At 41.4% G+C, this 23,083-nt stretch overlaps 1 protein-coding gene across 1 annotated transcript; it reads left to right on the top strand.

Annotated features, from left to right (window-relative positions):
• The first annotated feature begins 1,765 nt into the window (after window positions 1-1,765).
• On the top strand, window positions 1,766-22,344 carry MORN3 (MORN repeat containing 3). Its single transcript, XM_066603287.1, has 6 exons — window positions 1,766-1,861; window positions 8,260-8,410; window positions 9,646-9,803; window positions 12,401-12,560; window positions 13,769-13,953; window positions 20,939-22,344. The coding sequence occupies exons 2-6, from the start codon at window positions 8,266-8,268 to the stop codon at window positions 21,008-21,010; spliced, it is 720 nt and encodes a 239-aa protein (XP_066459384.1). The 5' UTR covers window positions 1,766-1,861; window positions 8,260-8,265; the 3' UTR covers window positions 21,011-22,344.
• The last annotated feature ends 739 nt before the right edge of the window (window positions 22,345-23,083 follow it).

Here is a 23,083-nt window from a genome sequence, read left to right as displayed (position 1 = left end):
ACGTGACGGGGCGGAGCTACGAGGAGCAGCTCTCCGGCACGAGCGGCCCCATTCAGAAGGGAGAAGACCGGACTGCGCAAGCGCGTCTAATCAGGCGATTAGACGCTGAAATTAGACGGCTCCATGGAGACGGGGACGCTAGCAACGGAGCAGGTAAGTGAATAACTTCTGTTTGGCTCATATTTAATGCACGATGTATATTACAAAGTGCATTAATATGGCCATACAGAAGTGTATACCCCAACTTGCTTTCGCGGGACAACCCCTTTAACTTTAAAATGTTGTTCCTAATAGTTATTGTTGTTACTATTTTCCACAGGAGTTATACTCTTGCATGGTGATTTCTCATCAGCTTTATGTCCACAACTGATAGGAAATAGCCATTATGGCTACCCTATAAGTGGTTATGCATATATAAGATCTGAATAGATATGAGAACCCTAACAAGACATTTTTCATGTCTTGTCACAACTGGGTATATGTTAGACCCACCTTTAGGCCTCCTTCCCACGAGCGTGACGGGCTCCGCAGCGTAATATTCCGCTGTGAAGCCCGTCACGGCGCCCCCCAGAGCCCCTATACTTACCTGCGGGAGATAGCGTGAAATCGCTTCCCCGCCCACCGCCGCGCGTCACCGCCCACCGCCCTCGCGTCACCAGCCATGTCACGTGCACGGCCGGCCGTGTCACGTGACGCGGCCGGACCGCGTCATTTGGCGTCATATGACGCTCGGCGGTGGGCGGGAAAGCGTTTTTTCACGCTATCTCCCGCTGGTTACAGCGGGAGATAGCGTGAATGGACGGCTTCCATTGACTGCAATGGAAGCCGTCAGTGCGTACAGCCCGTCCTCACCCGCAGAAAATAGAGCATGCTGCGGGTGAGGACGGGAGAAATCGCGGTGCGTAATTCCGCGGTGGAATTACGCATCGTGAGCATTGTGCTATTAGGTTCAATAGAACCTAATAGCTGCGGGCAACGCAGCGGATTTTCGCCGCGAATTACGCGGCGGAAATCCGTTCGTGGGAAGGAGGCCTTAAGAACGTAGTTATAATGGAAATATTCATCCAATGTTTATCAATACTGTGGACAGATATGCACATCTGTATGTATCGGAATCTCTATGCTTGTTTATAATGTACTTTATTTCCACTGTGAAAATTAATATAATATTTGTTTTTAAAAAAAAAATTTGTGCCGCAGGTCAGTGTCCATGCAGGAAAATCCTGGAGTATCTGCATGTCCCCCACAAGGCCTGATGACCCATTATAGTTTGACCCCAATGAAAGTCGCTCAGATTTTTACGCTTGGGCATTTTACCTCCCTTCAGACTTCAATGTCAAGAACTGAAGCCGCTGTCTAATATGTCCCTTACAACAGCTGCCATTGTAATGAGATAATCAATATTCTTCACTTCACCTGTGATTTGCTTTAATGTTATGGCTGATCGGTATTTAGGACATATGAATGTTCTCTTTGTCCACACTTTATACTTATTTACTTGCCAATACATTGATGACTACTAATCTCAGGCCAGTCTGCAGATTATGCCCTACCATGGTCGGCTGTCACTTACATCAAATAGACTTCACAGCGGCTTCTTTCTCCAACCATCATGTTCAGACATTACCCAGCTGAATTTGATTTCCAGGGAGTGAGGTAAGCTCCGCACAGAGACATGTCACCCACCCCTGGGCGTGACAGACGCTGCAGGCCCGGCTGTCATAGCATTCGGTTGCCATGGCAACCACTGTTGTTGTGTAGCTGCTCCTTGCATCCTAGTTAATCTTGTGTTGCTGCTGTTTACTTGCCAGATACTTTGAATTGAGGTCTCCTACGTTAAAACTGTCATCTACCAACAGAGGTTTGTACGTTTTTTGATTTCTGTTTAAGATTAATCTATGAGAATGAAGAAATAATATTAATTTTTATGGAATGTGTTTTAGTCACTGGAAAATATGCTGTGAGAAAGAAGTCAGATATCACTAATGATATTCTCAGGCATATGCATGTCTAGCGGGGGATTAGGGTCATTCCGTGTCAGTTCAACCAAGGCTCCCGGTCGACCATCTTAGATTTTAATGAAACTTTGCACAAAGATAGACCCTGACCCTAAACAAAGATAGCCAGAATATTAGGCTTCAAAGTGCTTTGGTTCACGAGCTACAGGTCTTAATCTAGAGGGTTGTCATGTGATTACAGCGCGCAACCTGAAAAAAAAGTGGCGATTTCAATCCATTGCCAAGCCAGTTCCAATGACTCTAGAGCAATGAAACTTCACACACTAGGAGAACTTTTGGTGCTGAATCCAGCTAAGCTACTCAGACTGCCACTCTTATCATTCTGCCACCACTGCATGTCAAAGTAGCTGAAAAATTCTATCGTGCAAAATAAAACTCATATTTTAAGCAGTAATAACTCCTAATCAATGCAATCCAACTCAGCTATGAATTTATCAATGTGTACTCCATAGAAATGGTTCTCATTATTCCCATTATGGACCCAAAAGGATGCATAGCTCTTAAGATACAATGAGTCAAAAATGGCAAAAAACACTTTTTTGCTAATTTTTCCCTTTTTCAAAGGCGAAAATCGGAATGTACTCCATTTTTTTTTCTTTTCATTTTTGTTCTATTTGGAAGAGAATTTTTTGCTCTACAAGATTCGATGTTTTTCATTTTGTTCCCAGACCTTCTAGATGGGAAAATATCAATGCCTGTGAAGGTCCTATGCACTCACGGAGGTCAAATAATAAAATAAGTGTAAGTTTTGCATGGATGTATAATTAGTTTAGAAATCATGAGAAGGTAAATTATTTTTGGAATGAGACAACTTTTTGTGCTCAAGAAACTTATGTGATCAAAAATTGCATGGCGAGTTCAGGTGAGCCACAAGCTTTGGCCTAAGATGGTCCGAATATCATTGAGTGTTGCATAATGATTGTGGTATATTACAGTGATCACTGGGCTTATTTAGCACTCTATCCAGATTGGCCCTTCACAGGTATAGACTAAAAGAATATAGTTTATTAGAAACTCTTAAAAACATATACGGGCTGACTAACAGTACTAACATACATTAACACAAAAAAGAGGAGAAGATGTATTTAGGTGCAAGTTTGAATTATGCATCCAATGTCTCCAATGTAGATAATGGTCACAATAGCATGGTCAGTATAAGTGGATAACTTTAGTGCATATACAGAGTTCCTGCACTGAATGACTGGTGACAGTCGTATGTAGAGGTCGCAGAGAACTACGGCTCTGAATGACTGGTGAAGTCACAGAGAAATACGGCTCATACGGCTCAACGCGTTTCTCCACTCGCTTTAGAGCGGTTCATCAGGAGCCACAGATGTATATTTGACCAAAACATCTTTAGTGGGATTAATAGCGTCAATCATTTAATTGACTAAGCTATCTTCCTCTTTTAGGATATATAATCAGTAGGATTAAATTGGCAAGAAAGTGGGTTGTCTGCGAAGATGTCGCCAACAGGTATATATATATATACCAGACACCGTTAGACAAAAAGCCAGCAGGGTACGATGGTATAGTGGCTACGTTGGTAAAGAAGGAAGGAGGACTCGGATAAAGAACTTATGCACTGACAGTAGTCACAAGTCAGATGCGTGTTTAGATATGTCAGCTATAAGGATCCTGTATTTGTTTTTGTATTTATTTGTGTAATAAATAACTAGTTAATTATTACACAAATGCTAGCCTTAGATAATCTTAGTATCCAATCTGGATAGAGTGCTAAATAAGCCTAGTGATCACTGTAATATACCACAATCATTATGCAACACTCAATGATATTCTGACCATCTTAGGCCAAAGCTTGTGGCTCACCTGAACTCGCCATGCAATTTTTGATCACATAAGTTTCTTGAGCACAAAAAGTTGTCTCATTCCAAAATTAATTTACCTTCTCATGATTTCTAAACTAATTATACATCCATGCAAAACTTACACTTATTTTATTATTTGACCTCCGCGAGTGCATAGGACCTTCACAGGCATTGATATTTTCCCTTCTAGAAGGTCTGGGAACAAAATGAAAAACATCGAATCTTGTAGAGCAAAAAATTCTCTTCCAAATAGAACAAAAATGAAAAAAAATAAAAATGGAGTACATTCCGATTTTCGCCTTTGAAAAAGGGAAAAATTAGCAAAAAAGTGTTTTTTGCCATTTTTGACTCATTGTATCTTAAGAGCTATGCATCCTTTTGGGTCCATAATGTGAATAATGAGAAACATTTCTATGGAGTACACATTGATAAATTCATAGCTGAGTTGGATTGCATTGATTATGAGTTATTACTGCTTAAAATAGGAGTTTTATTTTGCGCGATAGAATTTTTCAGCTACTTTGACATGCAATGGTGGCAGAATGATGATAAGAGTGGCAGTCTGAGTAGCTTAGCTGGATTCAGCACCAAAAGTTCTCCTAGTGCGTGAAGTTTCATTGCTCTAGAGTCATTGGAACTGGCTTGGCAATGGATTGAAATCGCCACTTTTTTCAGGTTGCGCGCTGTAATCACATGACAACCCCCTAGATTAAGACCTGTAGCTCGTGAACCAATGCACTTTGAAGCCTAATATTCTGGCTATCTTAGTTTAGGGTCAGGGTCTATCTTTGTGCAAAGTTTCATTGAAATCTGAGATGGTCGACCGGGAGCCTTGGTTGAACTGACACGGAATGACCCATTAGCGTAATATATAAATATGAAATAGAAGCATATAACAATGATAATGTCTAAAAAAGTATAGAAAATGTAACCACAATAATGCTTGTAAGTCCGCTCTCAGACAGGCTTATTGTCATTGCATGATTTTCCAATGCGTGACACACGTTACCAATAGCCCATTGATCTGTATTGGGCAACGCACATCTGCATTTTCCTGCACATATATTACACAAGTGAATAAAAATTACAGCATGTTCTATCTTGGCGCGTATTATGCACACATACACGCCAGGATAGTGCATAGGGATTGGCAGCGCGTATCATACACACATATACACCAAGATTAGTGCATCGGGATTGGCGTCATGCAGAAAATACGCATGTGATTGTTGTGTGAGCCCGGCCTAACATAAAGCAGTATTGGTTGAGTGACTTTATCAGCTGCTTAATGGTATTATTTATATAGTAATTTAATAGTATCTGGAGCACATGGGCACAATAAGCTAAGTTTATGGGCTTATTAGACATGGTCCGCAGACTCAGGGGGTGTGCTTTTTATACTCACCTATCTCCCCGTTCGCTTTTTGCCCAGGGAGCCGGCATTTGGTGCATGTATCTGACTCATCTTTTCATTTCGTTCATGCACGAAAACGTGTGTGTGCACAAAATGAAGAAATAAGTCCGATGCATGCACGGAGCACAGACTTTACTTTGTGGAAGGCATAAAAGGAGCATCATAACTATGGGGCACTAAGGGGGCATTACTACTATCGGTATGTCGGGGGCACAATAAGGGTGATTACTTTGCAGGGCTAAAAGTAGGGCATTGAAACTGGGGCATTGAGAAGGCATTTTGTCCAACACAAAATCTTACCATTCCCAATTACAATATTATGATTTTGTGGTGGGCAAAATGGAAAGAATACTGCTGTGTGGGGACACTATTACTTTTTAGGGCACAAAAGAGGGTACCATTACTATGTAGACAGAGAGGCAAAGGTATCAGCAGGCTAGTAACTGTGTGTGCAGAGATAAGTCGTGGCTGGAAGAAATCTACATGATGGTCTGGGCCCAGACACAGGAAATTGCAAACAGATGACTTCAATCAGAGAAGACGTCACTTGTGATCACTGGAGGTAATACAATAAATTCAGTGTTTTAAATACTACTACTGTATTCTAAATAGCACTACTCCTGCTGTAGGCTTGTTATGCCCCTTGAAAGGCTACTGGCATTTTTAATGTGACTTGCCATGCGAGTATCACCCTGTGACGGGCTTTCCAGGATGACATCTTTGCTGTTCTAGTCATTCTCTGTGACGTGCAGATGTCATTGTGCAGAAGGGAGAAGAGGTGAGCTGTGAGCATCACCTATTGGGAATTATGGATTCAATGTTATCAATATATATAGGTGTTACCAGTGGCAGATTATAATAGGGATGATTTGGGAGGCTGCCCGGTGTCTAAGGCTCCCTAGAGGGCCCATGACTGCCCAAACCACCCACACCCACTCATCTTCACCTGTTGCAGTCTCATTACATCACATATATAGCCTGCTCTTCCCTTCTCCTGCTCTGAGTACAGCTTGTGCAGTAGAGGAGGAGCACCTGGCACTATTTGCCCATACAGCAGACACTGTGGGCAGAGAGAAAGAGGGAGCGAGGGAAGGTCTTCCCTCTCCTTTGCAGCATCAGACCAAAGTGTGTTATGGAGGTTTAGATCCAGTGTAAGGTGTTTGACCGACACTGTCCACTTGGGTCAGCAGCAGTGTGAACAGACGAAGTCCATCTGAGGGAAGAGTGGGGGTGGCAAAACCATGAGGAACAGTCCATGTAAAAGCCCATTTAGACACAACAATTATCGCTCAAAAGCAGCTTTTTGAGTGATAATTGTTGTGTCTAAATGTGCCCATCTTCCATGGTTTGGCCAAATGACAGTTTTGAGTTCTGTTTGAAAACTGTCATTCAGCAGAACAGCTGAAAAGCAGGACCGCACACTGTGCTCTGTCCATGAAGAGCTGATTACAGCTGATAACATTTGTTACAGCTGTTCTCAGTTCTCAGCCCAGCGGACCACAGGGAGCCAATGGCTGAGCTAATTATAGAGCTCAGACCTGCTGCTGAGCTCTGTAACAGCTCCCGGAAGATCATTTGCATGCAAATGAAGCTAATAAAGTACTAATAGCAATTAGTGACCATTAATACATTATGCAAAACAATTGCTGATCTTTCAATCTTTTGAAAGATATCTGTGTGTGTAAATGGACCTTAATGGGGAAAGAGGGGAGATGTGGAGCTGTCACTCTAAAGTGGGGCATTAGAAGCTATCTCAGTAATAGGGGAGAACCTTCAGGAGCTGTAAGGGATGAAGCAGCAAGAGTTGTTCTTGTAACGGGAGAGAGGAGGAGCTATCCATGTAAGGGGAGGGAAGCATCCGGAGTAGAGGGGTGGAAACTGTTGTTTATGTAGAGGGGTGGAAACTGCATAATAGGGGGAGATGAGGAGTCATCAATGTTAGAGAGTGACCATCAGGAGCTGTCAATGTAAGGCCGGTCTCACATGACCGGAATTAAATTGCGGATCCGCAGGCACTGTCCAACCGTGTGATATGCGGTAGCTCGCAGGCAATCAATTGCATTGCCTTGCGAAGTTCCGATCCCATTAGCTTGTTGGCATTGCGTAAGCCGTGAGCGGAAAATAAAATGTAGCATACTGCGGATATGCAAGACATAGAGCTCATTGTTCTCCATAGTCGTGTAAATACCCGCTGCCCATACGCAATTACATTGAGTATTGGCTGCAGGGATATACATCATTGCTAAGTGACGGCACGGAAAATATAAACTAACAAAAAAACAGGTGTACTGCGCGTGAGTATGCGGTCATGCTTAGTACAATTTCGCCACCATACACAGCCGTACGCAGGGTCATAGCCGGACTCACAGCTGTAAATTCGACTTACGGCCGTATGAGCCCTACCTAAGGGAGGAGGGAAGATGGAGAAATGTGTATGTAAGGCTCACTTAAACGAGTGTATGAATTTTGGTCTGTGAAATACGCAACGTTTTCATGGACCAAATTGCTCATATTTACTGCGTATTTCATCCTTGCTGCGTTTTTCACACATACAGGAAAAACGCAAGAAGGAACAATAGATTTCCCCTGCCTTCTTGTGTAAATACACAGTGAATACGTGTGTATCATGTTTTTTTTAGATGTAGTTTTTAATCATACAAAATCATGGACCCCAAAAAATGTAGCAAAATTGAGGAAAAAATAGCCACAAAGAAGAAAAAAACATGTTTGTTGGGTTTTTCATATTTTACTATATCGACCTATAGCAGACATCTGGATTCAGCATTTTTTTCCACAGAAACACAACTGTGTCAAAACCCAACCAGTACGTGGCATTTATAAAAAAAAAAAAAAAAGATTATGTGACACCAGCCGAATGACAATTTTCAACCAGTGCTATTTGCCAAGCGGAGGCTCTAATTGCCATCTCCCTTCTTTCAGCTCTTGCACTCATATTAGTATGACAGTACAAATAACGCACTTGTGATTGTGACTTTAGGTGCTGATGCCTTTTGTAAAATACCCCCGAAGCACTGAACCACCATGGAAGGACTGGGATACAAAAGCACAGAAGTCTGGCCTGAGACATACCATTTACAGTGTAAATGGGGATCAGTACACAGGAGAGTGGCTGAATAACCAAAGGCATGGTGAGTCTAGGAATATGAACACCCCCTCCCCCTGGTGTATGGATGGTTGGATAAAAACTAATGTGAAGTAAAACTTTAAGGGGTATTCCGGGACCTTCTTTACTTTTTCTATTGACGACTGACCTGTCGATTAGCTGATTCCCAGTGCCATTGTCACTAAGATCAGCGGAGGAAGCAGAAAGTGCTGACCATAGAGCAGCGGCCCAGGTTGGTATTGCATTAAATTCAATGGGAGCTGCGCCTGCAATACCAATTGAACACTGTGCCATGGTCAGCGCTCTCTGCTTCCTCTGCTGACCTTAGCGACAGCGGCACTGGTTATCAACTGATCGGCAAGGATCCAAATGACAGGTCTGCATCAATCATCTATTGATGACCTTTTAAAGCTAAAAATGCCCCCAAAATACCCCTTTAAGTAGTAGTTATCAATAACAATTTTTATATCTCATTACAGCTTTCTGTTTAAGAGATATTAGAGAATGAGCATTAGGGCGAGCACCCACTGGCGTTTGCGTTTCCCGCGGGGAAAAAACGCAGCGTTTTCGCCGCGTGTCCCGCGTTTTTTCAGCGCGTTTTCCGCGGCGTTTTCGCGGCTTTGCCATTAATTTCCATGGAGAAAAATAAGGACACATATGCAACTGACAGTTCCTATGTTAAAAACGCAAACGCAATGCAAAAAAAACGCCAGTGGACAGGAACACATGTTATCTCTATGCCTGTGCAGGAAAAACGCAAAACGCAAAACGCAGGTAAAAAAACGCCAGTGGGTGCTCGCCCTTATACTAGACAGCTCAGTGGTTAGCACTGTGGCCTTGCAGTGCTAGGATCCTGGGTTCAAATGCAACCTAGGGTAACATCTGCATGGAGTTTGTATGTTCTCCCTGTGTTTGCATGGGTTTCTTCCCACACTCCAGAAACATCCATGGGCTGATGTAATTGATGGCAATCTGTGTACAGCACTGTAGATTATGTCTGTGCTATATAAATGAATGCAATAACATTACTGTTTGCTTTGGGCAACCACTGCAAGATTCCTTTTTATTAGTCTTGATACATTTCCCAAATAGTGTCAACACCCAATATATTTTGTACAGAGACATGGCAAGTGCATTTCCTGCCATGTTTATATTATTTAGTTGGAAGCCCAGAAAATCTGCCAGCTGGACATACAAAAGTTTATTGCAAATAGTTTAATTTATGCACATTTATATATTTTTAATTGTGATATATTTTAGGCAAAGGCACTTTTGTTTGGAAAAAAGACAACTCCATTTATGAAGGAGAATGGAAATGTGGAAAAAGAAGTGGTTTTGGGACATACAGTGTGCAAGACCCCAACAGTGGAGAACATCTAAAGGTTTATTCTGGATGCTGGAAGAGCGACAAAAAACATGTATATTTCTTCTTACGTTATACAAAGAAATAACATTTAAAGTGTACCAATCATTTCACATGAATTTCCAGACTACCCTTTGTATGTATACATGAGGAATAACACTATTTCTGATCATCATTACATGATTTGTATGCTGTAATTTCATGTGATGTCTCCCATACACTGCACACATAGAGAAGAGGAGATCCTGTTCCCGTATCTCTCTTTCCACATACACTCGGAAGCAGCAGCATAGAGGACAGTATACATCAGTACTGAACAGCAGAGGTGTAACTGAAAGCTCCTGGGCCCCAATGCGAAATCTGTAGCAGCGTCCCAACCTATAATGCTTTATTCATAGTACTGGGCTCCCTATGTGGAGCAGAGAGGTCCGGGTACAAATGCATGCCCTATAATTACGCCCCTGCTGAACAGTGTAGTTATGAATCCAGCAAGGGAGTGAGACAATAGTAGCAGAAGCAGTGTCTCAGTGTCCTAGCAGCTCCTACCCCTCTTCTCTTCATAGACTTCCATGGGCAGCAATTGTGATTTTTCAGTGTATGGGCTCCTATGTATGATTTTTAGTAGTTAAATTGAGAGTGAGTAATCATTGGAGGGAGCATCGAGAAGGAGATGAAGCTGATAGGTTCAAAAAGAGACATTTCCCTGTAATATATACTGTAAAAACATTTTACTATTACATTTATACTATTGATTTATGATTTGCAGCAAAAACCACCATAGCTAGATTAATTTATTAACTGACCCTTTTTTTTATTTTTTTCGCCTCACTTTCAAAAAATCATAACTCTTTTTTTTATACATTAACGTAGCGGTCTGAGGGCTTTTTTTGCGGGACAAGTTGTATTTTTCAATGGTACTATTTACTGTACAATATACTATACAGAAAAACTCTCTGATAACTTTATTCAGTGGGTAAGTATGATTACAGCAATACTACATGTATCTATTTATTTTGCTGCACTACTTTTAAAAAATAGATTTGGTAATTTCTTTTTCAGTCTTGTATATACGTCTTATAAGATGTCTTGTATTTCCCATAGGCGTTGTGTATATACCTGCCACAGAGCCCATTGCTCTCTATGGGTGCATATGCACGGCGGTATGTCTACGGTATATAAAAACAAAACAGGTGAACTGTGCATGACAGCGTGCGTGAGATGTGCTGTTATGCAAGTACAATTTCACTGCCATAAATGGCAGTATACCGGGTCACCGCCGGCTCCAAAACTGTAAAACTCTGCATGACCTACGCAGTGTTTTACGCTTACACCCCGTGTGAGCCTGGCATAAAGCAACTGAAATTTTGACGGAACAGAACATGACTGATTTAAGCGAATGCCAAAAATTCCAACTGAAAACATTAGCAGACTTTTTCAAAGCTTGTATTAAGTACTATGAAACTAAAGAATGTAGATAAACACCATTGTGAAGTCAGCTATACTACAATAATTTTCAGCACAGATTCAATTTGTAGTTAATTCTTACTATATGTTTAATTTTCACAAGTCGTATGGGTGGAACTATATGAAAACTAATAGGCAGATTTATGAAAATAAGCTCCCATAGCAACCAATCAGAGCTCAGCTTTCATTTTTTGCAAAGCAATTTGAGAAATAAAAGCGAATTGCTAATTGGTTGCTATGGGCAACAAGGATGGTCTTTTTTGAGACAATTTTTTGAATTAGACACTAAGAGTCCTTTTACATAGGGTGACTGTTGAGCGCTTCAGCACCTGACAGCCATTCCCAAAATTATTGCTCCTGTGCTTTCAGCGTGCTGGAGAACTCTTCTGTCGTCCCTCCTTCATTCAGAGTAAATAGGTAGTCCTTTATAGATGAATGATATAGAATGATCGCCTGTTTAAACAGGCTGATTATCATCAGGTTTTTATGCCTACATAAAATGAACGATAAGCAAACTAATTATCATCCTACGATTAACCGAACTATAATTGTTCTGTGTAATAGGGCCCTAAGCAATATATGCTAGTGCTCTCATCATCTCCGGCTTTGACTACTGCAACACTACCATCCACCCTGCTGTCCAACTAATCCACCTCTCCCCTCATTACTCCTCTACACCAATCCCTTCACTGGTTACCCATTGCGCAGCAAATTCAGTTCAAAGCATTAACTATGGCATAGAAGGCTGTCACAGCCTGTCCCCTCCATACATCTCTGCCCTAATCTAATACTTCCCTACATGTAATCTCCGATCCTCACAAGATCTTATTTGCTCTCGTCTGGTCTTCACACAACGGTCTCCAAGATTTCTCCTACACATTCCCTATACTCTGAAACTCAATACCCCCAAAGCAATCAGGCTCTCTCTGGCCTTCGAAACCTACAAATCAACCTAAAAACCCACCCCTTCAGAAAAGACAACAATTTACAATAATTCCTCTTGCCACCACACTACTGTATGAGCACATTCTACCCTCGCCTATTGTCACCCATCCCTTGTAGACCATAAACCATCATGGGCAGGGTCCTTTCTCCCTATGTATCACTCTGTCACTAGTTTAATTGTAGAGCTCCCTAGAATAAATAGTGCTTTGAAAAATCAATATGTTAATTGGTTTATTTTTACAGGGTTATGGGACTTATTTCTACACAGATAAAGAGTATTATGAAGGCGACTGGGAGGCTGGACAAAGAAGCGGCTGGGGCAGAATGTACTTTGGTAATGGAAATATTTATGAAGGAGAATGGCGTGAAGATAAACACCATGGCCAAGGAATGTTACGGTTAGGTACATGATACTAACATCATTATACAAGCATGATGTTCTAATGTGATGTAAATTTGAACTCAACATTTATCATTTTTATGTGATCAATGAAGTTATGAGGTTTGAGCAGAGGGTTAGGTTTCTCAGCCTTTTTTGTACCACACACCCCTTATGAAACCTATGGGCTCTCTCAAAATAATGTTTTTCCATTGTGAAGTAATGTTGAGCATGAATTACTTTTTTTATTAATATTTTTTTATTGTCAATCCGACAGTATCGCTAATTTAATGCAGACGCTTTTGACTTTTTCCAGACTTTCCAATTTTAAAATGACCCCTTTAGTGGCTCGCCTGGAAAATCTCCGGGGCTTGCTGCAATGACCATGCAGTTAAATCCCGGAAGATTTCCATGGACAGCTCTAGTGCTGAAATGTAGGCCAGGACACACAGTTATTGTGCCACTGTAAACGTTTGCCACTTCGAATAACCTCAGGAAAATCTCCGGGGCTTACTGCGCTGACATGGTAATAATAAACCTGTATTGAGTATTTTGACCTCAAATATACTTTCCAAAAAGTAGTGCACAGTGGATCGTGCAGAGTTAAAAATCGCATTTTGCAAAGGAATAGTAAACACATTTTCAACCATTTGTAGGATCCCAGAGAAAGCCAATCTCATTCAGGGCTTATTCACATGAGTGTAAATAGGCCGCGTTTTCACAGCCAGCCGATATACGCGACCATCTGATGCATTGGATTCCAATGCATCAGTTCAGATGGATGATTTTCTCAGTGCATAAAAACGTCTGGCCCGAAAAGACAGCGCATACGGGAGCCTATGGGAGCTGCCCAAAAAGGGGCAGCACACTAGCTCCCGCCACATCCCGTCCCCTTCCCTTGCCGACAGCCGGCGAGGAGCGGAGAGGGGGAGACAGTTTAGCAGAGCTAAACTCTCTCCCCCCGATCAACGGTATTCCGGGTGGCAGCGTATACTCGCCGCACCTGGTCAGTCTGAACGGGCGCATAAACGGGGGATGCAGCCGTGACTTGGTTACGACTGCCTCTCGTTCATGCGACTGAAATGCAGCGCCCATGTGAAAGGAGCCTCACAGTTCGATCATAGACATAAAATAGATACCTAGTCGTATATGAACTATGGTAAATCACATTCATGCACATGATGGTTACAATTTCTCCCAACTACTCTTTAACATTTTGTGTATATTTACAGCAAATGAAAATCGCTTTGAAGGTTCCTGGAATGGAGGGAAAAAGCATGGCCCTGGAAAGTTTTATTACCTTAATAAAGGCCAAATGTATGATGGAATATGGGTAGAAGATATTCCAAAGTGTGGATCTGTGGTGGATTTTGGTCGTGCAGAAGCACCGTACCCAACAAAATATCCCATTGCAGAGGTAAAATGTGATTATATCTATTTATATCTGGTATATCTATCTATATCTGATCAATTGTCCAATTTAGGAATTTCAGTGTTGCAATAAATGAGTCAAATAAGAAGACAACATCCAGCTTTTCAGTAGTGAAAACTCTGCTGCAGATCTTATTGCGGATCCTTGGCATAAGCCACATGTAAAACGCAGATTTTTACAAGGATTTCACCCCCTTATTTGAAGATGTCAAATCCATACTGAAAATCCGTAGCATAAACTGTCATGTTACAAATTTCTTGAAATCCCACCCACCCTGCTGGTACTGTGAAATGTGGTAGATTTTCTTACTGTTTAGTTAGTGTCGCCACCTTCTGCCCACCCTAACTTTTTTATTTTTCCATTGATGGATTTATGCAAAGACTTGTTTTCTGTGAAATGACCTGTAGTTTCTATTGGTCCAATTTTGGGGTACATATAACTTATTTTTGGTAAAATTTTTGTTAGAGATGGGGTGACCAAAAAAGCACAGTTCTAGCATTGTATATTTTTTATGACTGCACCATGCAGGATAAATAATATATTATTTTAATTGTACTTTTATGGTTACATCAATACTAAATATCTTTACTTTTGTTTTGGCTTGATTTTCTTATGTTAAAAATGGTAAAATGATTTTTTTAAACAGAGCTTATTAGGCAAACATCCAAGGCAGTCCTGGGGCCTTCACAAGGCCCCAAGCTACCACGGCACCAGAACATGACATTTTGCCATCTTGTGGCGGGGAGTGCCAATGCGTTTCTATGGCAGCCTAGGACTTGTGAAGGCTCCTAGGGCTGCTATGTATTCATGCCTATTAAGACCTACCCTGTGGCAGATCCTAATAGGCTGCCAGTAAAAGTACAATAAACTGTGAAGTATTGCAGTGCACTGTACAAGCAATCAGACAATAAAGAGCTCAAGAGAGCTTAAAACAAAATTGAAGATTAATTTAAAAAAATTTAAATGTCAGAAAAAAAGGTTAAAAAATTAAAAGTTAAAAAAAACCTTTTCTCCATTTATTTGACAAATAATAAAGAATTCTATCATGTCTTTATGCACAGTAAACTTTTGTAAGAAAAAGAAATATGCAATGATACAACTATATATTATTTGTCACCCTGCCTCTGAAAAAAAAAGCTTAAACAAAAAAGTTATAAAGTTGTATGTACCCCATATTGGTACATACATGAAGATGCTGTTCAGTGCAGAAACCATAGCTGATCCTGAATAGAGATGAGCGAACATACTCGGTAAGGGCGATTTCGCAATTGAGCACCGCGATTTTCGAGTACTTCACTACTCGGGTGAAAAGTACTCGGGTGCGCTGTGGGGCGGGGGGTTGCAGAGGGGAGTGGGGGGTAGCAGCGGGGAACAGGGGGGAGCCCTCTCTTCCCCCACTCCCCGCTGCAACCCCCCGCTCACCCACAGCGCACCCGAGTACTTTTCACCCGAGTAGTGAAGTACTCAAAAATCGCGGTGCTCGATTGCGAAATCGCCCTTACCGAGTACGTTCGCTCATCTCTAATCCTGAATTAACAGAAGTTTCTTCTTCACCTCTGGACCGTTCCTCCCTTCTAAATCAGCAACACTCAGGATCTCTAGTTGTTTAACCCTTAATAGCTGATACATGTCATTATCTGGTGCTGTGCCTGTTTTGCACAACCTAGCAAGGTGGGCATTTTTGTATCACATTCCTGTTACTCCTTAATTTAATGATATGCTGCTCTATGAAAGTGTTTTTTTTTTATAGTGGATTTTTTAAAGTAGTAAAACATAATAAAAAACTATATATAAATTTAGTATCATAATTTCACCGAGCCGCAGAATAAAGGTTAAAAGTTAACATTTTTACTGTACTGTGAAAGCCTTAAAAGCAAGTAATAATGGAAGTCAGCACGTTCAGCCTATTGTTATGTGAAAGTGTAGCTCCAGTTTTAAGCAGGGTTACATATTCTATTATTGTACAATAGAATTTGTTCTACTTTACCATTGACCTGTAATTATCACAAAAATGAAGTCCCTGCTCCTCCGTCTGGTAGGAATCAAAAGGTTACTTGCTCCAGGCTTTACTTTTTTAGGGTATTTTAAATTTATAGACCTCAGTTTTTATTTAAAGGGATTGACCAGTTCAAAACTATTGATGGCCTTGCCTCAGGATAGATCATCAATAGTAGATTGACAGGGGTCTGTCACCCAGGACACTCAACAATGATTTGTTTGCTGAGCTAGTGTGCTTATGCACTGAGATGATTTCTGCAGGAAGCAGACAGCTCTGTTCTTACTGCAGTGGCACGGCTTGGTATTGCAGGCCAAGTTCTCATTAAATTCAATCAAAACTTGGCCTGCAATACCAAGCCTGGCCACTGCAGTAAGAATGGAGCTGTCTACTTAATGCAGAAATCAAATCAGTACATGAATGCACCGGACCAGCAACTGGATCGGTGAGGGTCCTAATTGATGGATCCCCGCCAATCTACTATTAATTATCTATCCTGAGGATAAGCCTTCATTAATTTGCAAGTGGATAACCCCTTTAAAACTGCACCAAAATCACAACTGGATGTTTGCCTTGGTTGGAAGTTTTTTATAAAGCTTTGAGGTGCATTTTTAAAAAGCACACACAAAGAAATATTTATGTAGGCGGTCTAAAGGCCCATTTAGACACAAGATTATCGCTCAAAAGATGTCATTTAAGTGGCTTTTGAGCAAATCGTTGTGTGCATTTACAGGGCAAGGTGATCGCTCAAACTTTGAGCGATCACCGTGCGCTCCAAGCGGGGGATGCAGAAGACAAACAGGGACGCTTGTCTTCTGCATCCAGCTGTTCTCTACTCGGAGCGTTCGGCAGTTATACAGCCGAGCGCTCCGAGCGGGGAATGCAGAAGACAAGCAGGGACGCTTGTCTTCTGCATCCAGCTGTTCTCTACTCGGAGCGTTCGGCTGTTATACAGCCGAGCGCTCCGAGCGGGGAATGCAGAAGACAAGCGGGGCTGCTTATCTTCTGCATCCAGCTGTTCTCTGCTCAGAGCGGGGTATGGAGAACAGAGCTGGACCACTGTGTTCCTCATACTCCGCCTGCGTTCAGGAAGCGAGATACAGCTGAAACAATAGTATTAGCTGCATCCCGCTGTGAATTCCCGATAAGGCTGATCGTTCTCTTTCAGCATGCTGAAAGACAACCATCAGCGATTCCTTAACAAAAACTGCTTGATGTCAGTGCAGTTAGACACAACAATTATCGCTCAAAAGCAGTCTTTTGAGTGATAATTGATGTGTCTAAATGGGCCTTTACTCTGAACACAGGGAACACCAAAGCACCAACTATGATGTAGATCTAGAAGATAAATACAGAGTTGATAATTGAGTTTTCATTTGAAGAAAGTGATTTCCTTCACACTTTTCTTAATGACTTATGCTAACTACTTCTGTAGTGTAACAAGTGCCATAGAAAATGGGTGGGATGTCTGCTAAACATTGCAATGGCGGAAACAGGATGCACAGTAGACTGGAGGAAGCAGATGGTGTGTTTGACAAAACTCTTACATATACATAATTTAGTGGGTTGAAATAAGACCTAATTCCATCCATTCTTCTATAATTCATATGCAGTGATTGTTTCTATTGAAATTATGTAGAGAAGGGTTCTGCTTAAGAGCATTGTTCTTTTATTTAGGGTACGTACTTTGTACTTTTTTTTTCAAATGCTATTGCACAATGTTTTTCAGCTACTTCCCATTGTTCTCTCATTTTTTCCCTTTTTTTTAAAGTGTTTGTAATTTGTTACATATTTAACCATTACTGACCAGGACATTTTGACATTAAAGGCATATTACCATCTTGGTAGATCAGGGTTTTGATGGGCATACACCTCTATTTGAGGTGATCGGGAGTACAGAAAACAGCCAGGAGGTGGTTGTGCTATGTTGTTTCTGCATTTTGTGTAGAAGTGAATGGGAGTTTCTGAAACGGTGTAGAACAGCAAGCGACACTGTTTCTGTAACTCGGGAGCTGTGGAAACAGTACAGATCGCTGTGCTATGATGTTTCCGTAACTCCTATTCACTTCTATGAGAGTTACAAAAACAATGTAAGACATCTCCAATCAGCTATTTCCATAATCCTGTATATAGCCTGGCTAGTGAGGGTATCACTTCTGGAGGTGGAATGCAGGTCTCACCTCTGAAACCCGGCCTGATCAGGCTCTTTCCTATAGATACATCCGAAAGGTCTGAGATGGTAAGAAAGACATGGCTGTCAAACGACAGAAAAGACATATCCTCCTGATGTAGAGAACAGAGTGCTGTCATTAGATAGTAATTCTTAGTAGATACTGTACATGTGGATACTCACATGTATTTTTATTGTTAGAGAGAAGCAGAGCATCCTATGGTGTAGCAAACAGAGACAAGATTGTATGCCAGTAGTGCCCTGTATGCCTGGCAATAATGGGGGCACTGTGGAACTGTATGAGTTTCATTTTGAGTAATCCAGGCTTGGCCGTTTTTCCAAGAGTGCTCTTTTAAACAGGTATTCTGATCTAAGACATTTATGGCATATCTACAGGATTTCTATGGTTCTGTACTCCAGAGAGAAGGAAACGAGGTGGTCACACATTTTAGTTTATGGAAGTTGTGAAATGCTATCTCCAAAACATCCATAACCTATAGTGGAGATGGGTACACGTACACGCATCTTATTCTCTACTTTCTGGAGTGCTGAATAGGGCAGCAGATTACTCTGATTGTCCAAATAGATGGGAGTCCCAGAAGTTGAAACTCCGTTTATTGGACTTTTTTTTTGGCATATACTGTTGATATGCCATAAATGTTCCAGAAAAAGTTGTGCACTCTTGCTTTAAATTCATTCATCTAAACTTCCATCTTTACTTTTAATATTTGAGAGGAAATTATCATTTTGATATGTTACTTTTTGGACCCAGGCTTTTTAGTAGAACAATAAACAGCCCTAAAATAATCAGTTAGCAGTACTATACACCGAAATGTATTGGAGTTAATGTGTCTGCATCAGCCTTCTTGCTTCTTTTCTATAGTACTTGCTAGAATTAGATGAAAAATATTTGTCAATATCCAATTAATAACTGCGATCGGAGTCGTTTCTGATCTCGGCTGCTGCGGCTGAGTGTCTACTGTCAAAGGCATCCGACACCCACCTCTTATGGACTGGACTTGGCTCCTGAGCCCACTCCATATAAAGCATTCCATACATCGGATGTCGCCAAGGGGTTAAACAAAACATGGGAGACTGCTTGCATAATCATAAACCATTTAAGTAGATTGGAAAAGAGAAGCAGCTTTTGCAGGGTACCCACATATGTTTTCATGTGGCCCTTTAATGGTAGCCCTAAAGTATTTGAACTTGTGTGTGGTTTGTACAACTTATGAGCACAGCTGTGCAGTGCAGTGACTTGTAATCATGTAAAAACAATTGTATAAGCAAGAATTACTTTTTTCTATTACCTAAAGCTGGCTATATTCAGTACTAAAGATTTCAAACAGTGTATTTAATTCAGTTTGTGTTCCCAATGGCGTCTGCCAGGATCCATGAAATATGACGTATCCATTATGATCATTTTCTATCAACAGCCATTGTCTCCTTCCATTCTAGGTTATGCTAAATGCCCAAGCAGAAAAAAATGGGAGGACAAGTTGGGTGTCTTCCTGTACAGGAGAGAAATGTATGACCTATACTGTGTCTAACTTGAAATTGTACAATGGTAATGCCTTTAAATGGTCGAACAGAGGAAAGGAGCTCCCTCCTGCATGCAGGTCCGACCCGCCCGTGTGCAAAAGGCCTAGAGAGATAATCTAGGAAATTAGCAAAATGCTACTAAAGGCCCATTTACACCAGCTGATGATCACTCAAAGGACAGTTTGAGTGACAGCTTTGAGCGATCATTTTGCATAAACTATTTTAGTAGCTACTCAGCTACTTAGGAGCAATTAAGTGTGCAAATGAAGCCTTAGCTGAAAGCAGTTAATAGCCTGAGGGCTCTTATCTGCTTTCAGGTCCTTTGTTCTCCATGGGAAAACAATGCTATCAGCACTCCCAGTGGAGAACTGCTGATAAGGCTGAAGGACGATTTTTAGTTTGGACTGAACTTAATGATCAGCTAGCCGTGCCCGAAAAGTGTACGATGGGCGCACATTTAGACGCAACGATTATCGCTAAAACGATAACCTTTTAGCGTTTTTTTTTTTGCGATCATCGGCTGGTGTAAATGGGCCTTAAGACAGGTTGAGGACATCTGACAAGGGGGTGGAACCATGAGGAGGCCAAAGGCTCATACTACATTATTTATGAGGAACAAAGGGCTCATGCCCACGAGCATTGCGGGATACGCCCGTGGATTTACGCTGCAGGAGTACCGTGTTTAAAAACGCGATAGTGCCTGTGAGTGATCGTGGATTTCCGTGTTCTCCATTCATATGCTATATTAATGGAGACCTCCCGCAGCATAAATCCATGGCAAATAGAACATGCCGCGATTTATTTCCCCGCGGTGGAATTCCGTAAGTCAGCATTGGCAGGCAGAAAGCTATCAGGTTCAATAGAACCTAATAGCTGCGGATTTCCGCCGTGGTAAACCCAGTAGAAATCCATCCGTGGGCATTAGCCCACAAAGTTGGAGGTTAGGCTCTGATTCTGGGTCTTATTAACTCCTCCTAGTTACATTCTAGGGCAGGTTTTTCAGAAGCTACAGAGTGCAGCTATTTCGCTCCTTGCCTGGACTACCTTTTAAAAAAAAAAAATCAAAAAAAGGACTGCTACAATACCATCCATATTGCGAATTGCTACAGTGTAATGTATTTGGAACAGTCACATAATGCATTTGCTTGCCTTAGAACAGCTGATGTCTTTTAATGACAAAGAACTCTTTAGAAAACCTTAAGTGTTTATGATGAACCTCAATTTGCATGTAACAGACTTCTGCTTTTTTTTTCCACTTTCAGGTAAAATTGATAGATCCTGAAGGCGTTCTTGAAGCGGCACGAACAGCATTTCTTGAAAATGATAACAGCTGAAATAAAGACTTTGCTTGGGAAATTTTCATCTTAAATCATATGCCATTATACATAATTGTATTACTACAATCCAATTATAATATTTCGATTGCTACACTGGGAAGAAAAAATCTACAAAGCTAAAAACATTAATACATAAACTCTTCAGATAAGAAATACAAAAAAATGATAGAAAATGACAAGACTCAAGACTAGCAACATTACAGCTGTGTAGCAGGACATCCAATGCTTTAGTATGAAAAGTTAAATTGTGTGTGGTGACTTTACACTGTATACCAAGGAACCGGATACACCACAACTTCCTCATGTAGCTCTATTATTGGCATTACTCCGTTAGGAGGGTGAATGACCCAATAAGGTAGAGCAGGAGGCATTTACATTTCCTGCCTCTAAAAATCTATTGATACACAATATACAACGTCCCTTAGCAACCCGTGAAAGTAATGCTGGCTGTCTGTGTTGTATTTTAGGAAGAAGCCAGTCATTTGTAAATACCTTTAATTAATATTGTGGCATCAACTCTTGCAATTATACATATTCTGTATGTGGTGATTACCATCTATATGTCTTTTGTAGTTTTAGTGCGTATATACTAGCACTGAATATTTAAGCCCCCCAAAAAATAAAAATCCTGCCTGTGTATGTTATTAAGGGCTCGTTCACACGGGCCATTTTGTCGCATTGCTACAAATCGCATGTATGTGAAGACCATGCTTTCCTATGGGTTACTTCACACGTGCGGTGTTTTGTAGCATGCACCAACCTGACACAAAAACCTTGTGGGTCCCGCGATATGCACACGACTTGTGAGGTTGTGTCTATGTGATATATACTTTTTCGAAGAAAAAAATTTCTGCAGCTACGGCTGATTTTTGGGGTGGGATTATATTTCAAGTCCCCCTCCAAAAATCCTAGCATGTGGTGCTACAAAGTCGCGGTATCATCGCAAGAAACCGCAGCAATTTCGCACGGACCAGAGATGCGATATTGCTGTGATTTTCTCGCAGCGATGCTGTGTCCCCCGTGTCAACGAGGCCTAGGGCCTGTAACACACGGGCTACAAAATCACACGATTTTGTACCGATGTAACATTGCTACAAAATTCATGTATGTGAAGCCCATGGTTTCAAAGAGTTCTTTCAGACTACAAAATATCTCTCAGGTGAAAGAACCCATTGGGAAGCATGCGTTTTGTAGCCTGTGTGAAACAGGTCTAAAAGCCATAGACTGCTTTCTAGTACCATGTGCTTACCATACTATAGGCAGAATACAGGCTGTCAAACAGCATCCTAAAGGTGCATTCATAAGACAGTATATCAGCCGGGTATTCACACCGTCTGATATATACGGCATCTCTCTCTGCAGGGGGAGGAGGCTGGAAGAGCCAGGAGCAGTGCTCTGAGCTCCCGCTCCCGCCCCCTCTCCACCCCCTCTGCACCATTTGCAATGAGAGAAGGCGAGGCTAAGTCCGGGAATTACCCCGCCCCCATCCTGCCTCTCCTCATTGAAAATAGTGGGGGCGGGAGCTCAGTGCACTGCTCCCGGCTCTTCCAGCCTCCTCCCCTGCAGAGAGAGACGCCGTATATCGGCCGGCGTGAATACCCGGCCGATATACGGTCATCTGAATGCGCCCTAAATGCTACAGATTTTTCTTGTAACAGAATTGCAGAGAATCAGATTTCCATGCCGTATCCATGTTCTAATAACTAGACACTTCAACTTAGAACTAATGTTCGGCCGTTTAAATGATTTTCTGAATAATAATTGTTCTGTGTAAACAGGGTTTTATACTTTAACCCCTTAAGGATACTGTCTTTTTTCTTTTCTTCCATTTTTTTTCACAAGAAAATAATAACACTACTGTTGACGTAGCCGCCTGAGGGCTTATTTTTTTGCAGGACGAGTTGTATTTTTTTAGTGGTACTATATAATGTATAGCATATAATGTACTAATAAACTTAAAAAATTTCCAGGTGGAATGAAATGGAAAAAAAGACAATTCCACCCTTTTCTTTTTTGGGGGAAGGGTGGAGTCTTGTTTTTACAGTGCAAACAGTGTAGTAAAAATGACAT

This window comes from Eleutherodactylus coqui, chromosome 5 (assembly GCF_035609145.1).
Source record: "Eleutherodactylus coqui strain aEleCoq1 chromosome 5, aEleCoq1.hap1, whole genome shotgun sequence".
NCBI classification, from domain to species: domain Eukaryota; kingdom Metazoa; phylum Chordata; class Amphibia; order Anura; family Eleutherodactylidae; genus Eleutherodactylus; species Eleutherodactylus coqui.
The sequence above is the reverse complement of the archived record's forward strand: the minus strand, read 5'-3'. Positions and strand labels throughout refer to the sequence as shown.